This window comes from Salmo trutta, chromosome 27 (assembly GCF_901001165.1).
Source record: "Salmo trutta chromosome 27, fSalTru1.1, whole genome shotgun sequence".
Taxonomy (NCBI): domain Eukaryota; kingdom Metazoa; phylum Chordata; class Actinopteri; order Salmoniformes; family Salmonidae; genus Salmo; species Salmo trutta.
In genome coordinates this window covers 2,706,244-2,732,873 of record NC_042983.1, presented here as the reverse complement: position 1 = coordinate 2,732,873, position 26,630 = coordinate 2,706,244, and the positions used below count along the sequence as shown (strand labels likewise).

The following is a 26,630-nucleotide window of genomic DNA, read 5'->3' as shown; positions in this document are numbered from 1 at the left end:
CTATTTCGAAGAGAACGTGTGTCTCGACATGCCGATGGCATTTGTAGATGGCTGTTCTTACCGCCATCTAGACCACTTGCAAGCTGGGGTGGGATTGGTATGGCACAACGACATTCCGTGCAAACCACTTCAATTTCAGCTTGGCAACAAGACCAGCCAGTTTGCAGAAGTGGCTGGCGTGCTGATCACCCTGCAAACAGCGGTGAAACACGAATTGGCAGAACTGGCGATCTGCACCGACTCTAACTACGCGAGACTCACCTTTTTATGCCACTTGCCGTTTTGGAAACAAAAGCACATGACTACTTCAAGTGGTAAAGAGGTGAAAAACAAAGAGCTCATTCTAGCTTGTGATGATCTCATCACCAAACACGACATACAGGTGTATTGGAAGAAAGTCAAGGGACACTCCAAATCACCTGGTCGTGACAAACTTGGCAACGACCATGCTGACAGCATGGCGAAATCTGGTGCAATTCACGGCACCCCTTGGGTGTTTGCTGCTCGAGACGAAAAACCCAATGAGGAAGCTATGGTGTCTGCGGTAACGCGTAGCCATGTAGCACCACGGAAAACGTTGTCGCACAAACATAATGTGTTACTAACGCATTCATTCATGAATGGCGACCTGGTAGCAATGCAACACCAAGATGAGTCCCTCGCCACTTTGATGGCATTCCTGTCGGATCCTGTCAACCACCCAGTGTCCGAACTGGCTTTGGCAGGTTCACACGACTTGCGTTCGCTGTACGCAACTAAACAGCACCTCACACTTGTAGATGACCTATTGGTGTATGTTTCAGAAACCGACACCGTTCGAAGGTGGGTGGTTCCTAAAACACAGAGGGGGATAATGATAGCTCATGCCCACGACGAGCCATGTGGAGGCCATAGGGGGGTCAAGGCTACATGGGAAACATTGCGACAGGTGGCCCACTGGCCTCACATGGAACAAGACGTGGCACAATACGTGAGGGGGTGTCTAGTTTGCTGCCAGTTTCAACCCACCAAGCCACTTCACAGAGCACCCCTGCAACGCAAGGGTGTGTCTTACCCCTGGAGCTCGATCCAGATCGACTGGGTCGGCCCAGTTGCCAGGTCTGCCAGAGGCAACAAGTACCTCCTCACAGTGACTTGCGCATTCACAAAGTGGGTGGAGTGCCTGCCGGCGACCAATGACACAGCGGAAACCACTGCCGTTCTTTTGCTAAACCACGTTTTCAGTCGTTTCGGCCTGCCAGGAGAAACCGTGGACAGCGACAGAGGAACCCACTTTTCGGCATCTGTAATGACCGAACTGTGGAAGCTCCTGGGAGTCAAAGCTAAACTCCACATCGCGTACCACCCTAGGAGCTCGGTTGGGGGGGTAGAAAGGAGCAACCAATCAATTGTCAGAATCTTGAGGAAATATGTGGCAGCCAACCACAAAGATTGGGACCTCAAACTCCCATTGGTACTGATGGCAATCAGAGCCACACGCAACAGGTCTACGGGAATGACACCCTTTGAGATGATGACGGGCCGGCAAATGACCCTTCCACTGCATCTCCTGTACCAACCGGGAGATGTCGCCGCAGCCACCGCCTACACGGCTCATCAATACGTGACTGACTTGCGGAACCATCTCCAGACTACCTTTGCGTACGCTCAAGGACAATTGGAAAGAAGTGCAGAAGGTGACAAGACCTATTACGACAAAAAAGCCTCACACCAGGTGTTCGAGGTCGGAGATAAGGTGTGGTACTACATATACACCAAACCCGCGGGCGTCACAACAAAGTTCCTGCCCCACTGGACGGGGCCACACGAGATTGTGGTGAAGCTATCACCTGTAGCTTACCAGATCAAAATCAGCAAAGGTCGACAAAACGCCACATTAAAGTGGGTCCACCGGAACCAAATCAAGTTGTACACTCCCCCCATGGGAATAGAAGGGGTGCTAGCCAGCACCGAATAGATAAAAACCCTAGCAAAAAACCAGAGGTACTAAGAAAATTCTTAAGTACCCTCAGCTGATCCCTTCCAGGAGACCAGTACGTTGCACCTAATATCTTTTATTCTCTTCCCAGCTACCAGATATACATCTGTTGTCACTAGTGATATCGTCCTGCGCTGTACTGATTAAAAATAAGAAAAACAGAAAAATAGTTGTAAAAACAATTTTTGTTTACGAATACAAAAAAATGAAATAATCCAACAATCTCTGATTATGCGTTTCTGTAGGATGGAGTTCCTTTGGATGATCCTGACACTCTGCGCCCTGGTCAAAACCAACCCAGCAGACGTAATCACGAACGGACCCCCTACGGGAATCGTTCTCCGCAACGATCCAGGACTCCTCATAACTAACTGCAGAGTACACACGCAGAGGGTATATGTCCGCCTAGATGCAGAGAATGTGTACCGCCAACACATTCCACCTGCGGCGCATTTGAGTTGGGCCGGGGCTGACTGGACCAGCCAGGCAATTAAGCACGCCCAGCTAGACACTGCCCATATGTTGGCCCAACTCCAAAAGTTCACAGTAACCCAGTCAGAACTAGCTGAGCCCAGGCGAGAAAAACGATTCGTCGGGGCGCTACTATCGATAGGGGCAGCCGTAGGGTCACTATTTGCCCTAGGTACCACTGCCGTCAACGCAGTCAGTCTAGCCACAGTCAAGAGGAATGTTAGGGAGATTACTGAAGAGATGCCACTTATCCAGCAGCAGATGAAGGCACAGGCCCTTAGGTTGCAACATGTGGGAAAGTCTCTCCAGGACACTATTCTGGTGGTCAACACACACGCTACTCTCCTAAACAAAACTATCCTGTCTGTAGGAAAGCTAGCAGAGGTCATGAACCATGACTATGCCCATGTCCAATTGGTTCGATTGTTACTGGAGGATTTTCTCCGTGAAGTTAGCTCTTCTATGGACCACTTGGCCATGAATAGAATCCCCTCATATCTAGTGCCCCTCTCAATGGTGCACGACATATTGACCTCAGCTACTTCAACCACACTAAGGCCGTTACAATCACATTTGGCCTATAGTCTGGGGTCGGCCATCCCAATACACGTTGATGTTGATCGTAATGAAGTGGGTTTTCTACTGACGCTGCCGGTTGTTGAACTGGAGAATATCTATAGATTGAAAACGGTTCTCAATGTAGGATTTTGGCGCGACAGTACCCACGTAAAGATTGCCACGCCCCCAGTTGTAGCTTACCAGGAAAACAACCCAGATTTCTATCTCACCCCTAACCTGCTAATGTGTACTCTAACCAAAGATGTCCACTACCTTTGTCCTAGCAAACCATTTGTCAGGGATAACACTGAGCGTCTTTGTGGTATTAAAGCTATCACCAGCGAAGAACGCTGTAGAGCCAAACTAACAGCCAGGGATGGGGCCACCACCACACAAGTGGAGGTGGTAGGGAACCGATGGTTGGTCAACACACCATTCGCGTCCGCCACTATGACTTACGAACGCCATGACTCCATCACCCAATTGAACCTCCCCAACCAGACTGTTTTTGTTACGGTACCAGAGGGGGCGATTATTCACGTAGACGACCTCGCTCTATACCACCTTCCCGACGACCGGATAGACACAGAGATTGAAATGCCGGATGCTTTTGCTAAACGTTCCCTTGAGTTACCACAAGCAATTCAATACCAAATCCGGTACGAGGGACCCATGACTGTTGATCTTAGCGTACTGGATGAGGCACTGTTAGTCGACCCGACTGACTACAGACCAAAAGATTGGTCTGTCGCCTGCTCTTGGACGGTGCCGGACAGTATCCTGACTGTTACCATGATCCTTGGTCTCATTTCCCTTGGCGTGTGCACCTACTACGTACACAGGCGCACACGTGCAATGGAAGACCTAATGAGGTCTTATACTAGGATCACCCGTGGGACGGAAGCGATCCCGATTTTTGGAAAGGTGGCAATGGATCCGGAAACCCTCTTACTGGGCCCAGTCCCAGCCTCCTCTCCCGAACTCGCTAGGTCAGCCCAGTAATGTCCCTAATGTAAGCTTTGGCCTTCAGGGGCCAAGTTTTTCCAAGTGCCTTAACTACCCACCTGCAAGTAGGATCACCCTAGACATGACATTAGAGACAATGCCATGATAGAGCTATTTAGCCAAGACCTTGGACATATATAGAACATAGTCCATATTAGATGATTAAGGTGTGGTAGACATATTTTGTATACTTTTATGTTTTTATTCAAATTTTTCGTTTCATTACCTTTGACACTTAGGAAGCCTTAGAGCCAAGACGCTGCTCGTTTGGGGAGGAAATGTAATGATGTATTGCCTGAGTGTTGTGCGTCATTAACGTCTGCCAAGTTACTGCCTAGGTCCACTAACCGGGATAACCGGACGACGGGCCAGAACACAGAGCCACTGCCAGACGTCCTAGGTCCATTCTGGTGGTGATCCACAGCTTGCGGAAAGCCTACCAGGGGGGGGGGGCTGCTCTGATGATCCACAGACCAGGACATCCGATGGTCATTCTTATGGTGGGTTGCAACATGCAGAATCATTCCAAGTTGAACCTACCAGAGGGGGACTGTCATGACTGTCCTGATCAGGTCAGGGTACAGGAGACCACCACCCTACAGATTATCTCCCAAACCCCCAACAGAGGAGGAGAGATCTAGGGGTCTGAAGATGTGGGGGTTTTATGACACCTCACGCCCATAATAAAACTTAGGCCACAGAGAAATTCCTTTGTCCTAACAATGGAGAACTGGCCTCAGAACATTAAACATGCAATAAAGGGACTTTGGAACAATGGTTTCCGTCAGCCACAATGGTGGTCATGACGAGAGGTGGAATATTAAAATGTATGTAACTTTTGTATTGTTTTTAAAGGTTAAGAGATGACGTTATTATGAAAACATTGTACCTTTAAGAGTTTTCCCAGTATATGCCTGATGTTTATACATTGTACGTTGTGTAGAAAATATCCAAATCAAACAGAATGTTTTGGTAAAGATGAAATGTGAAGTTAGTGACTAAAATTGGATTTTTAGTAGAGCCAAAGCCTTGCCCCCTTTTACTTGGTCCGCCCAGAGAATTGCCCTAAAGGCGGTTACACCCACTTCTGACCCGAGGGTATAAGACAGGAGAGTGAAGAATTAACATAGGAGACTAATTGACCTCAAGCTGCAGCTAAGGTCTAACAAAGTCGACGAACCCCAAAACGAAACAAGGTTGAAGACAAAGAAATCTTTTTCTACACGAGCTACGGACGAGTAGCTGTGTCTAAGCGGGTGAATTCAAGCCGAACCACCCAGCCTCCACTCTCCATTGAATCGTGGTATCGACACCATTCGGGCCGAAGCTGTGAGCTCTGAGCTACAGAGCTGTCTGTCCTCAGAAGACCCCTTTCAGATCAAGGGTGAGGTATCAGACCACTTAGCCAAGAAGGACACTGACATCGTGAGGACAACCAGAGAGTTGCGCCGGAGAAGTGCGTCATTTAGAAGCCTAAACGACCCACGCGGAGCTTCCCACCTGAGACCTCCAACACGTAATTACATCATTATATTCTGACCCATAAGAGCGGCAGTTCGGGGCAAGGCTAGTTAAATAAGCATGGCTGACAAATGAACCCAAATGTATATTTCTCTCGTGTACTTCCTTTATTTCTCTCTCTTTAAAATCCCCATTTTGGGTAACGAGCGCCATAGTGTGTTGGCCCGTTATACTAAGTCCTAATCAATAGCTAGACTGTGTTTTGTGTATGTGTATTTTTATCATCATTTTAGCTTGCTAGTAAATAAATAATCAACTAAGATTGGTGTGGTAAATTCAGTGGTAAAGCCCGGGTCCGTGCAGATTCCCGGATTATACGACGTTCAGATTATGAGACTGTAGAGGAAATTGATTAATTTAGCGACTGTTGTAATCGATATTCTGATATCCTTTGAGTTAATTTGGGAAATAGAAACTCAATCAAAACAATGTTCCCATGGTGCCCCAGGTTAATGAGTTAATAATTGCTTGATTCATTGCTTAATTCATTTAATCACGCAATTATAAACCGTTAATCATTCGATGAGCAACAGTCGTCACATTAACTAATACAACGTCACGACAGGTTGTTATTCAATTGGTTACCTCTAGGCAGATGCCCCAGACACGTTTAAATGTTAGAGCAATCAATAGTAAAATCTTTCTTGTGAATGACCTCATTACGAAGCGCAAAGTTGATTGCATGTTTCTCACGGAAACATGGCTGTCTTCAGACTGTAGTGTCGCTTTTTTCGAAACCTCCCGCCCGGACTACAGCTTTTCATACTCTATCAGAAAAGGCAAAAAGGGTGGGGGGACAGCTTTCTATTACTACTAATGCTCTCAGCTGTAAGGACATTTCATTTGGCGACTTTGGGTCTTTTGAGCATCATGCTATACTGTTTAAATGTCAGCCACCAGTCTTGGCCCTGTATAGGCCACCAAAGCACTGCCATACTTTCTTTACTGATTTCTCTGAACTATTGTCTATTGTCCTTGAGAACTATGATAAAACCATTGTGTTGGATGATTTTAATATTCATGTTGACAGAGAGACTGACTCCAAGGCCATTGAATTTCTGAATATTTTGAGCTCTATGGACTTTATCCAACATGTTACTGGGCCCACCCATATCCGCGGCCATGCTCTGGACCTGATTATTATCAAAGGGCTTTCTATTGACATATCCTCTATTGTTTATGTTGCTTTATCTAATCACCACTGTGTATTTTTTACTACCTTGTTGCCCATAGCACAGGGTAATACTGAACACATTATTAAGAAACACTATCTTACCTCTGAAGTTGCTACAGATTTTATTGAGTGTATCACCTATTCTGCCTTCCTCTTGTGATGATTTAGTTGATAACTTTAATAGCAAATTAAGGGCAACCATTGATGCCATAGCTCCAATAAAGTTGAAAAAGGCCACATCCAAACAGAGAGCCCATTGGATGAGTGAGGAAACTAATACATTAAAGAGAAACTGCAGAAAGGCAGAGCGGAAGAGGAAAAAAGTAAAAGTTGCAGGTCCATTACGATATTCTGAGAAAGCAACTTGGCATATATAACAATGCAATTATAAATGCCAGACGGGCTAATTTTTCTAACTTGATCACTAATAATTAGAACAATTCGAGAGTGCTCTTCTCGACCATTGATGGCCTGATGAATCTTACCCCCGCAAACTTATGTGAAATTTCTTCCCCATCTAAAGGTGATGAGTTTGTAGCATATTTCAGAGATAAGATAACAAACATTGGCCTGGGTATCAGTCAAGCAAGACCTGATGAGAAGTTTGATGATACGTGCCCTAGCCTACCACGCAAAGGCACTATGGATTCATTTTTACACAATGATGAAAATAATCATGGCCTCCAAACCCTCAAGCTGCATACTGGACCCTATTCCAACTAAACTACTGAAAGAGCTGCTTCCTGTGCTTGGCCCTCCTATGTTGAACATAATAAATGGCTCTCTATCCACCGGATGTGTACCAAGCTCACTAAAAGTGGCAGTAATAAAGCCTCTCTTGAAAAAGCCGAATCTTGACCCAGAAATTATAAAAAACTATCGGCCTATATCGAATCTTCCATTCCTCTCAAAAATTTTAGAAAAAGTTGTTGCGCAGCAACTCACTGCCTTCCTGAAGACAAACAATGTATACGAAACGCTTCAGTCTGGTTTTAGACCCCATCATAGCACTGAGACTGCACTTGTGAAGGTGGTAAATGACCTTTTAATGACGTCAGACCGAGGCTCTGCATCTGTCCTCGTGCTCCTAGATCTTAGTGCCGCTTTTGATACCATCGATCACCACATTCTTTTGGAGAGATTGGAAACCCAAATTGGTCTACATGGACAAGTTCTGGCCTGGTTTAGATCTTATCTGTCGGAAAGATATCAGTTTGTCTCTGTGAATGGTTCGTCCTCTGACAAATCAATTGTAAATTTCGGTGTTCCTCAAGGTTCCGTTCTAGGACAACTATTGTTTTCTCTATATATTTTACCTCTTGGGGATGTCATTCGAAAACATAATGTTAAATTTCACTGCTATGCGGACGACACACAGCTGTACATTTCAATGAAACATGGTGAAGCCCCAAAATTGCCCTCGCTAGAAGCCTGTGTTTCAGACATAAGGAAGTGGATGGCTGCAAATTTTCTACTTTTAAACTCGGACAAAACAGAGATGCTTGTCCTAGGTCCCAAGAAACAAAGAGATCTTCTGTTGAATCTGACAATTAATCTGGATGGTTGTACAGTCGTCTCAAATAAAACTGTGAAGGACCTCGGCGTTACTCTGGACCCTGATCTCTCTTTTGAAGAACATATCAAGACTGCTTCAAGGACAGCTTTTTTCCATCTACGTAACATTGCAAAAATCAGAAACTTTCTGTCCAAAAATGACGCAGAAAAATTAATCCATGCTTTTGTTACTTCTAGGCTCGACTACTGCAATGCTCTACTTTCCGGCTACCCGGATAAAGCACTAAACAAACTTCAGTTAGTGCTAAATACGGCTGCTAGAATCCTGACTAGAACCAAAAAATTTGATCATATTACTCCAGTGCTAGCTTCCCTACACTGGCTTCCTGTTAAGGCAAGGGCTGATTTCAAGGTTTTACTGCTAACCTACAAAGCATTACATGGGCTTGCTCCTACCTATCTTTCCGATTTGGTCCTGCCGTACATACCTACACGTACGCTACGGTCACAAGACGCAGGCCTCCTAATTGTCCCTAGAATTTCTAAGCAAACGGCTGGAGGTAGGGCTTTCTCCTATAGAGCTCCATTTTTATGGAATGGTCTGCCTACCCATGTGAGAGACGCAGACTCAGTCTCAACCTTTAAGTCTTTACTGAAGACTTATCTCTTCAGTAGGTCCTATGATTAAGTATAGTCTGGCCCAGGAGTGTGAAGGTGAACGGAAAGGCTGGAGCAACGAACCGCCCTTGCTGTCTCTGCCTTGTCGGTTCCCCTCTCCCACTGGGATTCTCTGCCTCTAACCCTTTTACAGGGGCTGAGTCACTGACTTACTGGTGTTCTTCCATGCCGTCCATGGGAGGGGTGCGTCACTTGAGTAGGTTGAGCCACTGACGTGGTCTTCCTGTCTAGGTTGGCGTCCCCCCCCCTTGGGTTGTGCCGTGGCGGACATCTTTGTGGGCTATACTCGGCCTTGTCTTCGGACGGTAAGTTGGTGGTTGTAGATATCCCTCTAGTTGTGTGGGGGCTGTGCTTTGGCAAAGTGGGTGGGGTTATATCCTGCCTGTTTGGCCCTGTCCGGGGGTATCATCGGATGGGGCCACAGTGTCTTCTGATCCCTCCTGTCTCAGCCTCCAGTATTTATGCTGCAGTAGTTTATGTGTCGGGGGGCTAGGGTCAGTCTGTTACATCTGGAGTATTCTCTTGTCTTATCCAGTGTCCTGTGTGAATGTAAATATGCTCTCTCTAATTCTCTCTTTCTTTCTTTCTTTCTTTCTCTCGGAGGACCTGAGCCCTAGGACTACCTGGCATGATGACTCCTTGCTGTCCCCAGTCCACCTGGCCATGCTGCTGCTCCAGTTTCAACTGTTCTGCCTGCGGCTACGGAACCCTGACCTGTTCACCGGACGTGCTTGTTGCACCCTCGACAATTACTATGATTATTATTATTTGACCATGCTGGTCATTTACGAACATTTTAACATCTTGACCATGTTCTGTTATAATATCCACCCGGCACAGCCAGAAGAGGACTGGCCACCCCTCATAGCCTGGTTCCTCTCTAGGTTTCTTCCTAGGTTTTTGGCCTTTCTCAGGAGTTTTTCCTAGGGAGTTTTTCCCAGCCACCGTGCTTCTTTCACATGCATTGCTTGCTGTTTGGGGTTTTAGGCTGGGTTTCTGTACAGCACTTTGAGATTTCAGCTGATGTACGAAGGGCTATATAAATAAATTTGATTTGATTTGATTTGATTTTCCCTGGTTGACACAGACATGCTCAGGAAAGACCAATGGCGCCGGAGAAGAAAGCAGATGTTTTACGCATCCCCAACCGATAGTTTTTTTTTTGTTTGTAACTTTTTTTTTTGCATAATGTTGCCCCTACTGTCTCTTATGACCGAAAATAACTTCTGGACATCAGGACTGCGATTACTCACCACGGACTGGCAGAATCCTTTTTTTCCTTTAACGAGTCTGACGAGCCTGACGCGAACAATATACTGCTTTCTCGGGAACAGGCCCAGATCCCTGTGATTTGCATGAAGAGGAGGCGGAGAAAAAGGGGCTAGAATTCTGAGAATTCGTAGGCGATATAATAAACCCCCACTTCCTTCCATTCTGCAAGCAGACAAGCAATCATTGGAGAATAAAATCGATGACCTACGCACAGGATTAAACTACCAACGGGACCTTCAAAACTGTAATATCTTATGATTCATGGAGTCGAGGCTGAACGACGACACTATCAACATACAGCTGGCTGGTTATACGCTGTACCGGCAGGACAGAACAGTGGCGTCTGGTAAGAAAAGGGGCGGCGGACTATGTATTTTTGTAAATAATAGCTGGTGCATGATATCTAAGGAACTCTCGAGCTATTGCTCACCTGAGGTAGAGTATCTCATGATAAGCTGTAGACCACACTATCTACCCAGAGAGTTTTCATCTGTGTTTTTCATAGCTGTTTACATACCACCACAGTCAGAGACTGGCACTAAGACAGCATTGAATGGGCTGTATTCCGCCATAAGCAAACAAGAAAATGCTCACCCAGAGGCGGCACTCCTAGTAGCCAGGGACTTTCCTGCAGGGAAACTTAAATCCATTTTATCAAATTTCTATCAGCATGTTAAATGTGCAACCAGTGGAAAAAAATTCTGGACCACCTTTACTCCACACACAGAGACGCATACAAAGATCTCCCTTGCCCTCCACTTGGTAAATCTGACCATAATTATATCCTCCTGATTACTGATTACAAGCAAAAATTAAAGCAGGAAGCACAAGTGACTCGATCAATAAAAAAGTGGTCAGATGAAGCAGATGCTAAGCTACAAGACTGTTTTGCTAGCACAGACTGGAATATGTTCCGGGATTCCTCCGATGGCATTGAGGAGTACACCACATCAGTCATTGGCTTCATCAATAAGTCCATTGATGACATCATCCCCACAGTGACCATTCGTACAAACCCTAACCAGAAGCCATGGATTACAGGCAACATCCGCACTGAGCTAAAGGCTAGAGCTACCGCTTTCAAGGAGCAGGATTCTAACCCAGAAGCTTATAAGAAATCCTGCTATGCCCTCCGACGAACCATCAAACAGGCAAAGCGTCAATACAGGACTAAGATCAAATTGTACTACACTGGCTCTGACGCTCGTCGGATGTGGCAGGGCTTGCAAACCATTACAGACTACAAAGGGAAGCACAGCCGAGAGCTGCCCAGTGACACGAGCCTACCAAATGAGCTAAACTACTTCTATGTTCGCTTCAAGGAAAATAACACTGAAACATGCATGAGAGCACCAGCAGTTCCCCGAAGACTGCGTGATCACGCTTTCCGCAGCCGATATGATTAAGTCCTTTAAACAGATCAACATTCACAAGGCAGCAGGGCCAGACGGATTACCAGGACATGTACTGCGAGCATGCACTGACCAACTGGCAAGTGTCTTCACTGACATTTTCAACCTCTCTCTGTCCGAGTCTGTAATACCAACATGTTTTAAGCAGACCACCATAGCCCAAGAACACTAAGGTAACCTGCCTAAATGACTACCGACCCGTAGCACTCACGTCTGTAGCACTCACGTCTGTAGCCATGAAGTGCTTTGAAAGGCTGGTCATGGCTCACATCAGCACCATTATCCCAGAAACCCTAGACCCAATCCAATTTGCATACCACCCTAACAGATCCTTAGTGATGACACTAAGGTAACCTGCCTAAATGACTGTGGTAGGCCTGATCACCGACAACGATGAGACAGCCTATAGGGAGCAGGTCAGAGACCTGGCAGTGTGGTGCCAGGACAACAAGACAAAGGAGATGATTGTGGACTACAGGAAAAAGAGGACCGAGCACACCCCCATTCTCATTGACGGGGCTGCAGTGGAGCAGGTTGAGAGCTTCAAGTTCCTTGGTGTTCACGTCACCAACAAACTAACATGGTCCAAGCACACCAAGACAGTCATGAAGAGGGCACGACAAAACCTATTCCCCTTCAGGAGACTGAAAAGATTTGGCATGGGTCCTCAGATCCTCTAATGGTTCTACAACTGCACCATTGAGTGCATCCTAACTTGTTGCATCACTGCCTGGTATGGCAACTGCTCGGCCTCCGACCGCAGGGCACTACAGAGGGCAGTGCGAATGGCCCAGTACATCACTGGGGCCAAGCTTCCTGCCATCCAGGACCTCTACACCAGGCGGTGTCAGAGGAAGGCCCTAAAAATTGTCAAAGACTCCAGCCACCCTAGTCATAGACTGTTCTCTCTGCTACCGCACGGCAAGCGGTACCGGAGCGCCAAGTCTAGGTCCAAGTGGCTTCTATACAGCTTCTACCTCCAAGCCATAAGACTGCTGAACATCTAATGAAATGGCTACCCAGACAATTTGCATTGCACCCTCCCCCCCCTTTTACACCGCTGCTACTCTGTTGGTATCATCTATGCATAGTCACTTTAATAACTCAATCTACATGTACATATTACCTCAACTAACCGGTGCCCCTGAACATTGACTCTGTATTGGTACCCCCCTGTGTATAGTCTCGCTATTGTTATTTTACTGCTGCTCTTTAATTACTTGTTACTTTTATTTCTTATTCTTATTGGTATTTTTTTAAACTGCATTGTTGGTTAGGGGCTTATAAGTTAGCATTTCACTGTAAGGTTGTATTCGGCGCATGTGACTAATAACATTTGATTTGAAGTGCTATCACAACTTAAGCCTTCTACCTGCCTTCTCGATCCTATCCCCATCACCGTCGTCAAAACAGTTTTTATTTGCATATCTGAAGAAGTGCAAGCTATTGCTAATCATTCCCTGTTCACAGGCACTTTCCCCACTGCACTAAAAACTGTTATGGTGAAACCCATTCTGAAGAAAAGTAATCTAGATTCTTCAGCTCTTAGCAATTTTCGGCCAATCTCCAACCTTCCATTCTTAAGCAAAATTCTGGAGAAATTGGTTTTCAAACAACCAAATAATTTTATATTTGTATTTTTGAAAAATTCCAATCTGGTTTTTGGGCCCACCACAGCATAGACAGTCTTAGTTAAAGTGGTAAATTATCTTAGAGCCAACACAGATGCCAAACAGCTCTATGCATTCGACACTGTTGACCATGATGTCCTTCTGGACATACTGGAGAGATGGGTTGGTCTCTTCGGTCCAGTTCTTAATTGGTTTAGGACCTATTTAACCGGTCGAGAGTTTTGTCACCATTAGTGAACATAACTCAGAGAAAATACATATCACATGCGGCGTTCCACAAGGTTAAATTTTGGGTCCTGTGCTGTTCAGTTTATACTGTATATGTTACCCCTTGGCAGCATTATCAGAAAGCACAGCATTGATTTTCACTGTTACGCAGACGATACACAACTTTACATTTCTGTGTCACCAGAGGATTTTAGCTCCTCTGATAAATTATTAGACTGTATTAGTGATTTAAATACTTGGATGGCTCCCAACTTCCTCCAGCTAAATCAGGACAATACCGAGGTACTTATTGTTGGAGCCAAAGCACAGAGAGAGAATCTGGCCGCACATTTGAATTCACAGGCAATAAAGACAAAACAAAAAACCTAGGTGTTATTTTAGAATCTGAACTCAATTGCGAATTACACATTAGGAATGTGACCAAAATAGCTTTTTACCACCTGAGGAACATTGCCAAGGTGCGGCCGTTTCTCTCTCAGGCTGATACAGAGAGACTCATCCATGTTTTTATTACAAGCAGGCTTGACTACCGTAATGCTCTCCTGTCTGATCTACCCAAGAAAGCCATTGGTCAACTGCAAAATATACAGAATGCTGCAGCACGTGTACTGACCAAGACCAGACGGAGAGCACACTGCCTGTGAGTTTTAGAATTAATTTTAAACTTCAATTGTTTTTTAAATCCATCCACGATTGTGACCCCAATACATGCCAGACATGCTTTTAAATTATGTACTCAGTAGGTCCCTCAGGTCCTCTGGCACTGGCCTTTTAACTATCCCAAAGCCAAGGACCAAGAGGCATGGAGAGGTAGTCTTTTTAGTTACTATGCCCCGAGCCTCTGGAATAGCCTGCCAGAGAACCTGAGGGGGCCGAAACTGTGGACATTTTTCAAAGAGATCTCAAAACGTACCTTTTTAGCTTTGCTTTTCCTTAGGGTGCTTTTTAGTCGTTCAGTTTTATTGTTATTCTTTTGTTTTTTATCCTCTTATGTTTGTTGTGTAGTAAATATTTCAGTTTTATTTTTCCTGTGAAGCACATTGTGTTTGTGCTGTATAAATAAAGCTTGATTTGACTTGATCGTCTCAAGGCTTAAAAATCCTTCTTTAACCTGTCTCCTCCCCTTCATCTATACTGATTAAAGGGGATTTAACAAGTGACATCAATAAGGGATCATAGCTTTCACCTGGAATCCCCTGGTCTGTCTATGTCATGGAAAGAGCAGGTGTTCTAAATGTTTTTTACACTCAGTGTATATATTGCATGTTTCATTTTTCTGACCTTAACCATCTCCTGGGCGATCTGTCTGGTCTTGTTGACATCCAGGATGACTTTGGCATCCCTCACCACCGAATATAGAGTCCTTCCCTTACACAAGCTGAGAGAGAGATAGACATTACACCTTAACAACACATCATACTGTACATTAGAATAGAGTAGAGTAGAATAACATATTCATCTTCACAGCAAGATATGCATTGCTTCATGAAATCATATGCTATGTTTTTTTTTTTTTACCAGGGGGGCATTGTTGATTAAATTAAATATGCAACAATGATGATGGTATCACTTCTAGCGTAGGGAAAACCCATCCTGTCATTCCGACCCCTACTGGTGATATATCCTCTAATCACATTACATTACATCACCCATTGACCACAAACTGAGCATTTGGCTTTGTAGTGGAGGAATAACTGGTGTGACATCTATCCCCAAGGCCCCTTGTTTGGGCTCAGAGGGAAGGTGATGGATGAGAGCAGAAAACAACTAAAGCCAGGGGCTGCCTGCCATCTTTCTATCCACTACTGGTGAATCATAGAATGGTTCCACGAAAGCAATGTCCTCTGATAATTTTGAGCCGCCGACTACTCAACTGTACAGTATGTCATAATCATTTCATCCTAACAAGCGTTGGCCATATTTTATACCAGACCATTTTGCTGTCATGTTGATGGCCCTTGTGAAAGTATAGAGCTACACTGGCATTCAAATGTGTCAAGGTTGGGCATGAGAGGTCAGGGGGGAGGTGGAGAGGGAGGGGAAGAGGAGGAGGGGGAGGAGATATCAATGGAAGTTTCATCCCACAGTGCAGAATTACACCCTCTCACATCTTCTCACCCCAATAGCGCCTCTCCCCTCCTCCCCCTCACACCCCTCCTCTCACCCCAAAGCCTTCCCCCTCACCCTCCTCACCTCATCCTCCCATCCCCCTCACCCCTTCCACTCACCTCCTTACCCCCTCCCCTTAACCCTGAGCCTTTCCCCTCATCCCGACTGTGACGGCTTGACGCAGATAGGTGACATCCAGATGACCTGAGGGCCAGCTGATACCGGAGCGTCATGCATATTCATTCATACCAAGTCGTAAGGTGACAGGAGCCATTTTTAGCATCTCTCTGGGCCCTCTGTAGTTCCAGATGACGAGGCAGGGGCCTTATGTCGCCTGATGATGCACCATCACCGTCAATAACTTCAGGTACCGTTAAAGATCCAGGGATGTCATCAATTACTGCCATACCTCATTGAAGAGTGGGTGTGTCGTACGCGCGTCCAGGTGTAAGTGCGTGCATGCATGTGTGTGCGTGCGTGCGTGCATGCATGTGTGTGTACTGAAGGTTTTGAAAACAGCCAGGGATGACACTCTTTTCTTATCAAAAGCAAATAAAGTCACCAAAACAATCAGAGAGCCTAACTTCGAAAGCTGAGTAATTATTCTGTATGGATAGAAACCTACAGTGACGAGAAAATATTATTCTTCGCTGCGGACGCGCCTGCAAATCAGTCCACACACAGCCACTCATGAAGAATCAAACACAAACAATCAATATTTATATTTTCCCAATCACTGACAAAACCTGCATCCCCACCTGGTATGAGCCAATTTCTACCTCATTCATGTTACATTTTTTTTATGTTTTTCCTGATGCTTTCTGGGGTAATGGGCCTGAATAGAATAATTAAGACTCCTGTTCCACTAGCTATAATAAGAGCAAGCTCAGCTAGCTATGACTAATAAATACAAGTATTCCTCTAACATTGTCATTTACTTTGATTTCATGCACTCACTCATTTCTAGCACTCAGGACTTCAGAGAACGATAGATCGATCATTTGTATCCACATTTCTAGGCAAGCTGTCAAAACCTTATGAGCCATGTTTGGCCTACGCTTGGTCTTATACTTTAGACAACATGACATGGTATCTGTATGATATTGTATCTTTATTCTAGTTCCCATTATTAGCCATTCACTGTCCTTTTTTATTCATGATGACATGTATTTAAGAGGAACAGAGCACATAAATGAATTATTCAGTTTGCACATGTAAACCACAGCAGAGATCATTTTCCTCCATAGCCACATATAATAGGGGTAGTCCATATATGATGTGTAATCCCAAACATGTTACTCTCCTCGAATCATTTGCAAATTAACAATTGCGAAGAACATGCTATAATTTCCATTTTGGTGATGGAAGTACAGTACAGAGCAACAGTCTAACCCTACATCTGCCGGGGATGACTGTGTTTTTGTACAAGGCAAAGCATACACTTTGACTTTGAGTCCTCTTAACTGTTGTTTGCGAGTGTTGGTGGTTCGCTGATGAGTACATTTCCCTGAAAGCTCCTAGAGATAATGCCAAAATGATTTAGCTAAAGAGCTAATGCGGTTTCAAGTCATGCAAATCCAGTGGATTATCCCAGTCAGTAGCGCGCTTGGGCCAGTGAAAGAAATACAGTAATAATGCTTCACTTTTTTTTTTCTAAAAGAAACTGTTCTTTAGTTATGTTGATTATTTAATCGCACGCGCTGCACACATATAACCTAAATATAATCTGTTGGACAGAGAGATCGCGTAGCTCTTAAACAGCTGGTTAATACACGGAGCAGTTTAACGAAGACCGAAAGTGGTAGGAAAGGTGTTATGATATCTACTAGTAAATGCTAAGGCAAGAATGGGTATGTAAACTAGGTATTTAAAAAGTTCAGTCTTGGTTGAATATTTGCGATGCGCAATTCAGTCATCATGAAATAGCCAACCTTGAAAATCAGACATTTCCTCGAGGCTATTTGGTACTTGAACAGTCATTGACGTTATAGTAGCCGATTTAGAAGCTCTACTGCTCCAGTATCATAGCTGGGGTGGGTGGGGGTGCAGCGATTTTGCAGATTTTGGGGGGGGGGGGGGGGTGTACAGAAGGCGTCTATATCGGTCCGCTAATACAGGACTAGTAAAGGCCCAATGTACTACTTTTGAGATTTTTTTAAACTAAATGTATTTGAGTGTTTACCAGCATTTGTAACTTGAGTCAGATAATTATCTGTACAAAACAGTTAATCTGATCATAATTGCGGATTATCAAAATACTGGCTCAATTGGTAGCGCATAACACGTGCAATGCCAGGGTTGTGGGTTCGATTTTCATGGGGGTCCAGTACAAACAAAAATATGAAAATGTTTGCACTCACTACTGTAAGTAGCCAGTCGCTATAGATAAGAGCATCTACTAAAATGATGCTTGATATATTTTTTCCAGTTTTTTAAAAATACCTTGAAATTGCAACTTATTTCTATGTGACAACTGAAATGTTCTATTCATTCCTTTTCCATTTTTATAAACACACTTGTCCAGAGCAACTTACAGTAGTGAGTACACACATTCTCCCCATGGGAATCAAACCCACAACCCTAGCATTGCAACTGCCATTCTCTACCAACTGAGCCACATCATCACAAACCACTTGATCTCTCAATGTACTCAATTACTGTATTGTGCGTTGTTTTCTTCATTGGAAAGTCTACAGGTAAAAACCTAGATTGCCAAGAAAGAAAGGGACAGGGCAACAACTAATACAATTCCAACTATTGAATCCTGCAAGATGCTGTTCTTAATTATAAACTGGGTGATTTGGGCCCTGCATGCTGATTGGGTGACAGCTGTGGTATTTCAGACTGTATACCACGTGTATGACAAAACATTTATTTTTACTGCTCTAACCAGTTTACAGTGCAATCGGAAAGTATTCAGACCCCTTGACTTTTTCCACATTTTGTTATGTTACAGCCTTATTCTAAAATGTATTAAATAATTGTTTTTCCTTATCAATCTACTCACAATAACCCGTAATGACAAAGTGAAAACATAATTTTTAGAAATGTTTGTTAATTTATTAAAAATAAAAAACTGAAATACCTTATTGACACAAGTATTTAGACCCTTTGCTATGAGACTCGAAAGTGAGCTCAGATGCATCCTGTTTCCATTGATCATCCTTGTCAAACGCTCCCTAAAACACTTCAGCGAGCAGGCCTTTCTAATCGACCTGGCCCGGTATCCTGGAAGGATATTGACCTCATCATAACCGCCATCGATATAAGACAATACCGTGCAACCGTCTTCATCGACCTGGCCAAGGCTTTCGACTCTGTCAATCACTGTATTCTTATCGGCAGACTCAACAGCTTTGGTTTCTCAAATGACTGCCTTGCCTGGTTTACCAACTACTGCTCAGACAGAGTTCAGTGTGTCAAATCAGAGGGCCTGTTGTCCGGACCTTTGGCAGTCTCTATGGGGGTGCCACAGGGTTCAATTCTCGGGCCGACTCTTTTCTCTGTATATATCAATGATGTCGCTCTTGCTGCTGGTGATTCTCTGATCCACCTCTACGCAGACGACACCATTCTGTATACATCAGGCCCTTCTTTGGACACTGTGTTAACAAACCTCCAAACGAGCTTCAATGCCATACAACACTCCTTCCGTGGCTTCCAACTGCTTTTAAATGCTAGTAAAACTAAATGCATGCTCTTCAACTGATTGCTGCCCGCACTCGCCCGCCCGACTAGCATCACTACTCTGGACAGTTCTGACTTAGAATATGTGGACAACTACAAATACCTAGGTGTCTGGTTAGACTGTAAACTCTCCTTCCAGACTCACATTAAGCATCTCCAATCCAAAATTAAATCTAGAATCAGCTTCCTATTTCGCAACAAAGCCTCCTTCACTCATGCTGCCAAACATACTTTTGTAAAACTGACTATCCTACCGATCCTTGACTTCAGCGATGTCATTTACAAAATAGCCTCCAACACTCCAACACACACAAATTGGATGTAGTCTATCACAGTGCCATCCGTTTTGTCAACAAAGCCCCATATACTACCCACCACTGTGACCTGTATGCTCTCGTTGGCTGGCCCTCGCTATATATTCGTCGCCAATTCTCTGGCTCCAGGTCATCTATAAGTCTTTGCTAGGTAAAGCCCCGCCTTTTCTCAGCTCACTGGTCACCATAGCGACACCCACCCGTAGCACGCGCTCCAGCAGGTTTATTTCACTGGTCATCTCCAAAGCCAATACTTCCTTTGGCCGCCTTCCTTCCAGTTCTCTGCTGCCAATGACTGGAACGAATTGCAAAAATCACTGAAGCTGGAGACTTATATCTCCCTCTCTAACTTTAAGCATCAGCTGTCAGAGCAGCTTATCGATCACTGCACCTGTACGCAGAACCATCTGTAAATAGCACACCCAACTACCTCATTCCCATATTGTTATTATTATTATTATTAATTTTTTAATTTTGCCCTTTTGCACCCCAGTATCTCTACTTGCGCATCATCATCTGCAGATCCATCACTCCAGTGTTAATGCTAAATTGTAATTATTTCGCCTCTATGGCCTATTTATTGCCTTACATCCCTAATCTTACCACATTTGCATACACTGTACATAGATTTTTCTATTGTGTTATTGACTTTGTTTATCCCATGTGTAACTCTGTGTTGTTGTTTTTGTCGCGCTGCTTTGCTTTATCTTGGCCAGGTCGTAGTTGTAAATGAGAACTTGTTCTCAACTAGCCTACCTGGTTAAATAAAGGTGAAAAAAAAGTTTTTCTACAAATTAATTGGAGTCCACCTGTAGTAAATTCAATTGATTGGACATGATTTGGCACACACTTGTTAATATAAGGTCCCACAGTTAACAATACATGTCAGAGCTTAAAACCAAGCCATGAGGTCGAAAGAATTGTCCGTAGAGTTCCGAGACAGGATTGTGTAGAGGCACAGATCTGGGGAAGGGTACCAAAAAATAAATGTCTGCAGCATTGAAGGTCCCCAAGAACACAGTGGCCTCCATCATTCTTAAATAGAAGAAGTTTGGAAGCCCCTAGAGCCAGTGGCCATTTCTTTTGAAAACTCCATCACTAGTGCCTTACAGAAACACCACTGGCAAAACACAACTGTCTGGCTGTTGCACACCTGAATTAAAGGGTAACTATACTAAAACATTTATATTTCTCAGATTTTTCCCAGACCTAACAAATGGTACCCTGACACGGTATGGTTTAAGCAATTTGGTTGTTTTTCTATTACAAAAGTGTGCTTTTGAGAGCAACAACCTGAACAAAAACATTGGGAAATCAGTGGTTCTCCCATTTAAAAAAATGTTTTGGTATAAAGTATTGTTTTTTTCTAATTCTGCCCTCTAAAGGATTTTGCAGAAAAGAAAACATGCAACTTTGAAATCTGAAATAAATACATTTTGCACTTTATTTTAACAGACTCTTTTCTTTGCTGTTACAGTAAATCTATCCAAATCAATATAAAAACACAAGGGCATGCTAATTTAAAAGATGGCTAGTCATTATTAGCCTGGTTCTGTGTGGAATGCAGGCATATTATGGGAAACAGGCCAGGTCATTGTAATACAAATAAATTGGTGCGACCAAATCATGTGTTGGTGCCATCAACTGAAAAAGTTGGTAGCAGTGGAAAAAGTTAGTGCAGAACCCCAACATTATTTCCGCTTCTTTGTGCTCTATCATAATAGGGGAGGAGGTTCAAATGCTTGTTTGATGAGTTATCCTAACAAATATCCTCTGTAGAAACAGGCATTTCATTGAGGAATATAAAACCTGGGAGAAATTCAAAGGCATATTGGTGAGGTTTTTGTAACTTTTTTCCAAAATGTCGTGAGCTTGTGACTGTACAAATCTATCTGCATTTTTGACAAAATTGAGTTATTCACATTGCGTTGTTCTGTTCAATGCTCTCTACCTATAGACAGTGATAGAAAAAGTACCCAATTGTCATACTGGAGTAAAAGTTAAGAAACCTTAATAGAAAATGACTCAAGTAAAAGTGAAATTCACCTAGTAAAATACTACTTGAGTAAAAGTCTAAAAGAATTTGGTTTTAAATATACCTAAGTACCAAAAGTAAAATGCAATTGCTGAAATATACTTAAATATCAAAAGTAAAAGTATAAATCATTTCAAATTCCTTATATTAAGCAGACCAGATGGCACCATTTTTTTGTTTTTAATTTATTTACGTATAGCCAGGGGCACACTCCAACACTCAGACATAATTTACAAACGAAGCATTTGTGTTTAGTGAGTCCATCAGATCAGAGGCAGTAGTGATGGCCAGGGATGCTTTCTTGATAAGTGCGTGAATTGGACCATTTTCCTGTCCTGTTAAGCATTCAAAATGTAACTAGTATTATTGGGTATAAGGAGAAATGTATGGAGTAAAAAGTACATTCTTTTCTTTAGGAATGTAGTGAAGTAAAAGTAAAAGTTGTCAAAAATATAAATAGTAAAGTAAAGTACAGATACCCCAAAAAACGACTTAAGTAGTACTTTAAAGTATTTTTACTTAAGTCCTTTACACCACTGCCTATACATTATTTTCTCTAAATCAGTGGTTGCCAACTGGTTGATCTTCAACGCATTCCTAGTTGATCACAAAACATTTTTGTAGAAAAGCCAAAGATTAAGGCTTGCGCAAAAAAAACATATATTCGTGTAACGCTGTTGACTGTAGGTGGACTTGATTCAGAAGCCCTGCGCACCGGGTAAGCAAAGTGTTCCCATTTTTAACTATTTTATTCGTCTGGAAAAACAAACTCCACTTACATGGTGACTTGGGACAACACAACCACTCCACTGAATAGCAGGCTAGTGATTGCTTTGCAATGCTTGCAGTTAGACACTGACTCCTTCCAAACCACTCATTGTTGAATTTGCGATTTCCAACTTGTGTAATGTTTATGTCCAATGGCCGATGAGCACCGATACGTTTTATATATAATTTCTCTTCATTATTTGTGACTCACCACCTGGATTCGGTCTTATGTAGCAACATTTGAATTGCTGTGTCTTACATTGGATAAAGTAGAGACTCAGAGCTACAAAATAGTATATCATACAATGCATTTGAGGAAACAATGGGAAAGTAATTCTGCTTTGAAAGTTGATCAACTTGTAAACTCACTTTTGGAGAAAACGTCTTTCAATGTTTTGGTACTACAATTGGAGAGCCCTTCACTGTCTACACCCATTCTGCATTGTTCACGCCCTCTTAAGTCTTAGCCCCACCCATCTCTTTAAGGGCTGATCCAACCGTTCTGTACTAACTTGCCAGTTAATTCCAGACATCTAAGAGAGAGAGAACAGCTCACTGAGCATTACATGCCCTATATCTCTATCTGTGGTTTCGCGTTCAGAGCGCACACTGGACGGTCTGACTCACAACTACAGTCAAGCACCCAAGCTAACATTGGCAACTAAGTTACTTTCAGACACATAATGAGAGAACACCCCACTCTGACCATTTTACTCGCCCTAGCAGTACAGGTTAGGCTTTTTTCATGTTATCCAGAGCGTTGGTGACTGTAACTGTGCTGCTGGCAACAATTGAATTACGCTTTGTTGCCGACGTTTACGGACACCGGACATATTCAACGTGTGTTGAGCATTCAAAAATGCATCACTTATTCTGCGCTCTGGCACACTAAGACGAAAGTCTTTTGTTAAGAAATGTAGCTAGATAGCCAGCTAGGTAAACAATGAATCCCAACGCATAACGTAACGTTAGTTAGTGAGTCAGCAAGCTGACGTTAGCTAGCTAGCTAACAGTACACTTTAACTTGAAATGAAAATCCTTTGTCAAAATTAGAGTCTTTTGTTAAGACATCTAGCTAGCTAGCTAGCTAAACAATGGACCCTAATCACAACTCATGACGTTACTACGCTGCATGAAACTGCAGGTAACTAACCAACCAGGTTCTATGGCTATAACTAGTCAAGCAAAGGTGTCTGAGATACGAAGAATAAGATCACACACAACGTTAGTTAGCGACCCAGCCAGCTAAGGTTAGCTAGCTAACAGTACACTTGAAATGAAACCACTTTCTGTCAAAATTAGAATCGTGTAATATCTGAAAATTTTACCGGTATACATCATGGTCTCCTTTCTGATGCCATGCATGGTTGCCCTTAGTTTGACGATGTAATCCAGACTGGTGTTTTCTCCATCTCCTTAGCTATCATACTCGAATTCCACTGATTTCAAAACTCGGTCCTCCAGAAAGTGGAGAGCATACACTTAATGTTGGCTAGCTAACAGTACACTTTAACTTGACATTAGGTTTATGCAGTTTTACTACTTGCGATAGCGTTCGACACAATTACTTAAAAATACTGACCAGCTCCAATAGACAGACGCGTGCTATATGTTTGACCAATCCAAATTATCTCAGCCAATCATGGCTAGAGGGAAGGTTGCTCACTTTTTCTGTGGCTAAACCAACTAGGCTCATAATTTAACAATTTTATTCGTATTTACAGATGGCATACAAGTCTGATATTAAGGCACATGAAAGTTCACATGTTCGAGAAGGCATTTCTGCCCAAAAAAAACGCATTTTGATAAAAAAAAAAAAATTGTTCAAACAGCTCTCCTGTGAAGTCGTGATTTGCGACATATGCCTAGTTTCCCGAATTGGGTCACATGTATCTTCCTATGACAAGGATTAAAAAGGATTTGGCAGTAGGTTGTCGACTTGATTCATGATGATGACTGCGCGCTAAGATTTTGAAAATATGATGTTGACATGATCAGTCCAATCAAAGCTACTGTAGATATAACGTGATTTGACGTTGAACCTTCTTGGATGACCTTGAACCTTCTTGGATGGGCACTTCTAATGTAACTCTATGGCAGCACCCAAGGAACTTGAATTTTTGGGCTCTACCCTTAGATTTGGCAGTGATGTCATGTCCCCATGCGTGAAAGAACACTGAGCCAATCACGGCACAACTAGAGAATATTACCAACCCCTACTCTACGTATTTTCCGCTGGCTGCCCCACCACCACAGAAAGCACTGAGCTAGGCTGAAACACCTGCATTTTGGAGCTGCCTTACTCAAGAAAGCAAAAAATTGAAAATATTTCTATGCAGCTTTATTAACTCAATGATTGTTATATATATATATTTTTTTACATTGTTACCAAACTGATATTAATAATGCCAAAATAACATGCAAAACAGGCAACCCCCCAAAAATTAAAGTTTTAAAAATTCTTTGCTAGAAATGTGGAGCTCAAAACAGGTGGGGCGCTGTCCCACCTGCCCTGAACGACGGGTCGCCACTGGGTGAGACAGACCAAAGAAAGGGGACACCTTCCTCCACCTGACACCTTCCTCCACCCCCCCCCCCCCATTTTTGTTTGTTTGTTTGCCCACCAAGATTTACATGCTAACATCGCCACTGGTGTCACCGGAGGAAAGGAAGGAGAGAGCAGGGACCGTGAGAGACGGACCCTCTACTGCTCTCTCACTCCCTCTGCTGAGACTAATGGCGTGTTCAAAACAACTAGGAACTCTGAAAACTTTGCCTTCCGACTTCAGTGCGTTCAAGACAACTGGGAACTCTGAGGGGAAAAAACAAGATCAGACTGGGAAAAATAGCTTTGAACGGTCATCCAATTTGGAACTCCAAGCCGGAAAATCTGGCATCTTTCTGGAGTTCCGACCTGAAGATCACTGACGTCATGATTTGACCTAGTTTTTTCCCCAGAGTTCCCAGTTGTCTTGAAAGCACCATGACCATCAGATGCAGGTACCTTCAGTTCAGTAAAATAAAAAAGCTAATCATTTCAATTCATGCTCCACAGTGCCTCACAAGTGCTACACCAACTGATCTATTTTGTTATCAAAGCTTTGAGTTTTGAAATATAATATGGTCTGAGAATAACAATATTGGCAGGCCAGGCATATAGACAATATGCTGTGATAATGTATTAGGCCTATTGTCCAAACCTCATTCCTACAGAACAGTTTTTATTAAGTTAATGTTACAATTTTTAAGTCCTGTTTAAATAAATTAAACCGGGCAGTAGATCTTGGCTTCCTTTTTGACTGCGAAAGTGATCTTGACTCAGAAAAGATTAGTGACCACTGCTCTAAATACTCAAATCCATATTAAGTAAAAAAAAAACTATACAAGATAAAAATGGCTGACACCATTCAAACCAATGAGTGTTTGGAACTTTTTTCTACAGAGCTAAACTATTTTACAATAGCTTTGCAGTGATTTTGATGTTAACATTCCGGAAAAATGTTGCGATAGTATTCCACTTCACAACTCTATGAGGTGAAGACAAGGGGATCAGGGGCCGGAGAGGTGCATTTAAGGAGGGGGCTACATTGACAGGAAAAGGGTTGGGCTCCTTCCCTATACTGCAAGACCAGCTGCTGGTAATAAACACAAAATATGTTAATTATTGTATTGCCACTCCTAAGCTGTCAAGTATGTTTATTACAGGGTTGTCTGACCCAATGCCCCTCCTGTACTTGAAGAGCACGCAACAACCTGCTTACTCATCCTGTACTTAAAGAGTACACTCAACAACATGCTTGCTGATTATGTCTTCAGTTGGCTGTAATCCATGTTGGAACAGAGCTCAGGAATTACAAACATCATCACTCACCTGGTGATGATGGCCAGGTGTGGAGGGCTCATGCAGGCGCCCATGAAAAGGACCACATTCTCGTGCCGAGTGTTTCGGTAGGCCATCACCTCCCTCTTGAAGGCCTTGAGCTGGTCCTCATTGTCACGCTCGATGTCGATGAGGCGGATGGCCACCTCGCCATGCCAGCGCCCATGGAACACTTGGCCGAAGCGACCTGAAGAGGGCAGAAGGTACTGTAACTTAGAGGTTAGAGAGGTGTGGTGGTTAATTTCTTTACTATCAAATGAGGAGAGACAAACTTATCACACAAGTCAGAGTTATACTTAAACTAAATCTTTAATAGTGACAGCATTGCAATAGCAATGGCTTGTCGACGAATCACTGTCTCTGATTCGTTGAAAAGCGGCGAGACAAAAGTACA

The 26,630-nt window shown here is 43.4% G+C and overlaps 1 protein-coding gene across 1 annotated transcript in view; it reads right to left on the bottom strand.

The window, feature by feature from the left end:
- The window catches only part of ksr2 (kinase suppressor of ras 2), a 165,386-nt gene that overhangs the window by 19,945 nt on the left and 118,811 nt on the right, over nt 1-26,630 (bottom strand). The window contains exons 16-17 of the mRNA XM_029716320.1: nt 26,228-26,423; nt 14,725-14,821 (exon numbers count right to left, since the gene is read on the bottom strand). Coding sequence (XP_029572180.1) covers nt 14,725-14,821; nt 26,228-26,423 — 293 coding nt within the window. The remainder of the gene's footprint in view (nt 1-14,724; nt 14,822-26,227; nt 26,424-26,630) is intronic.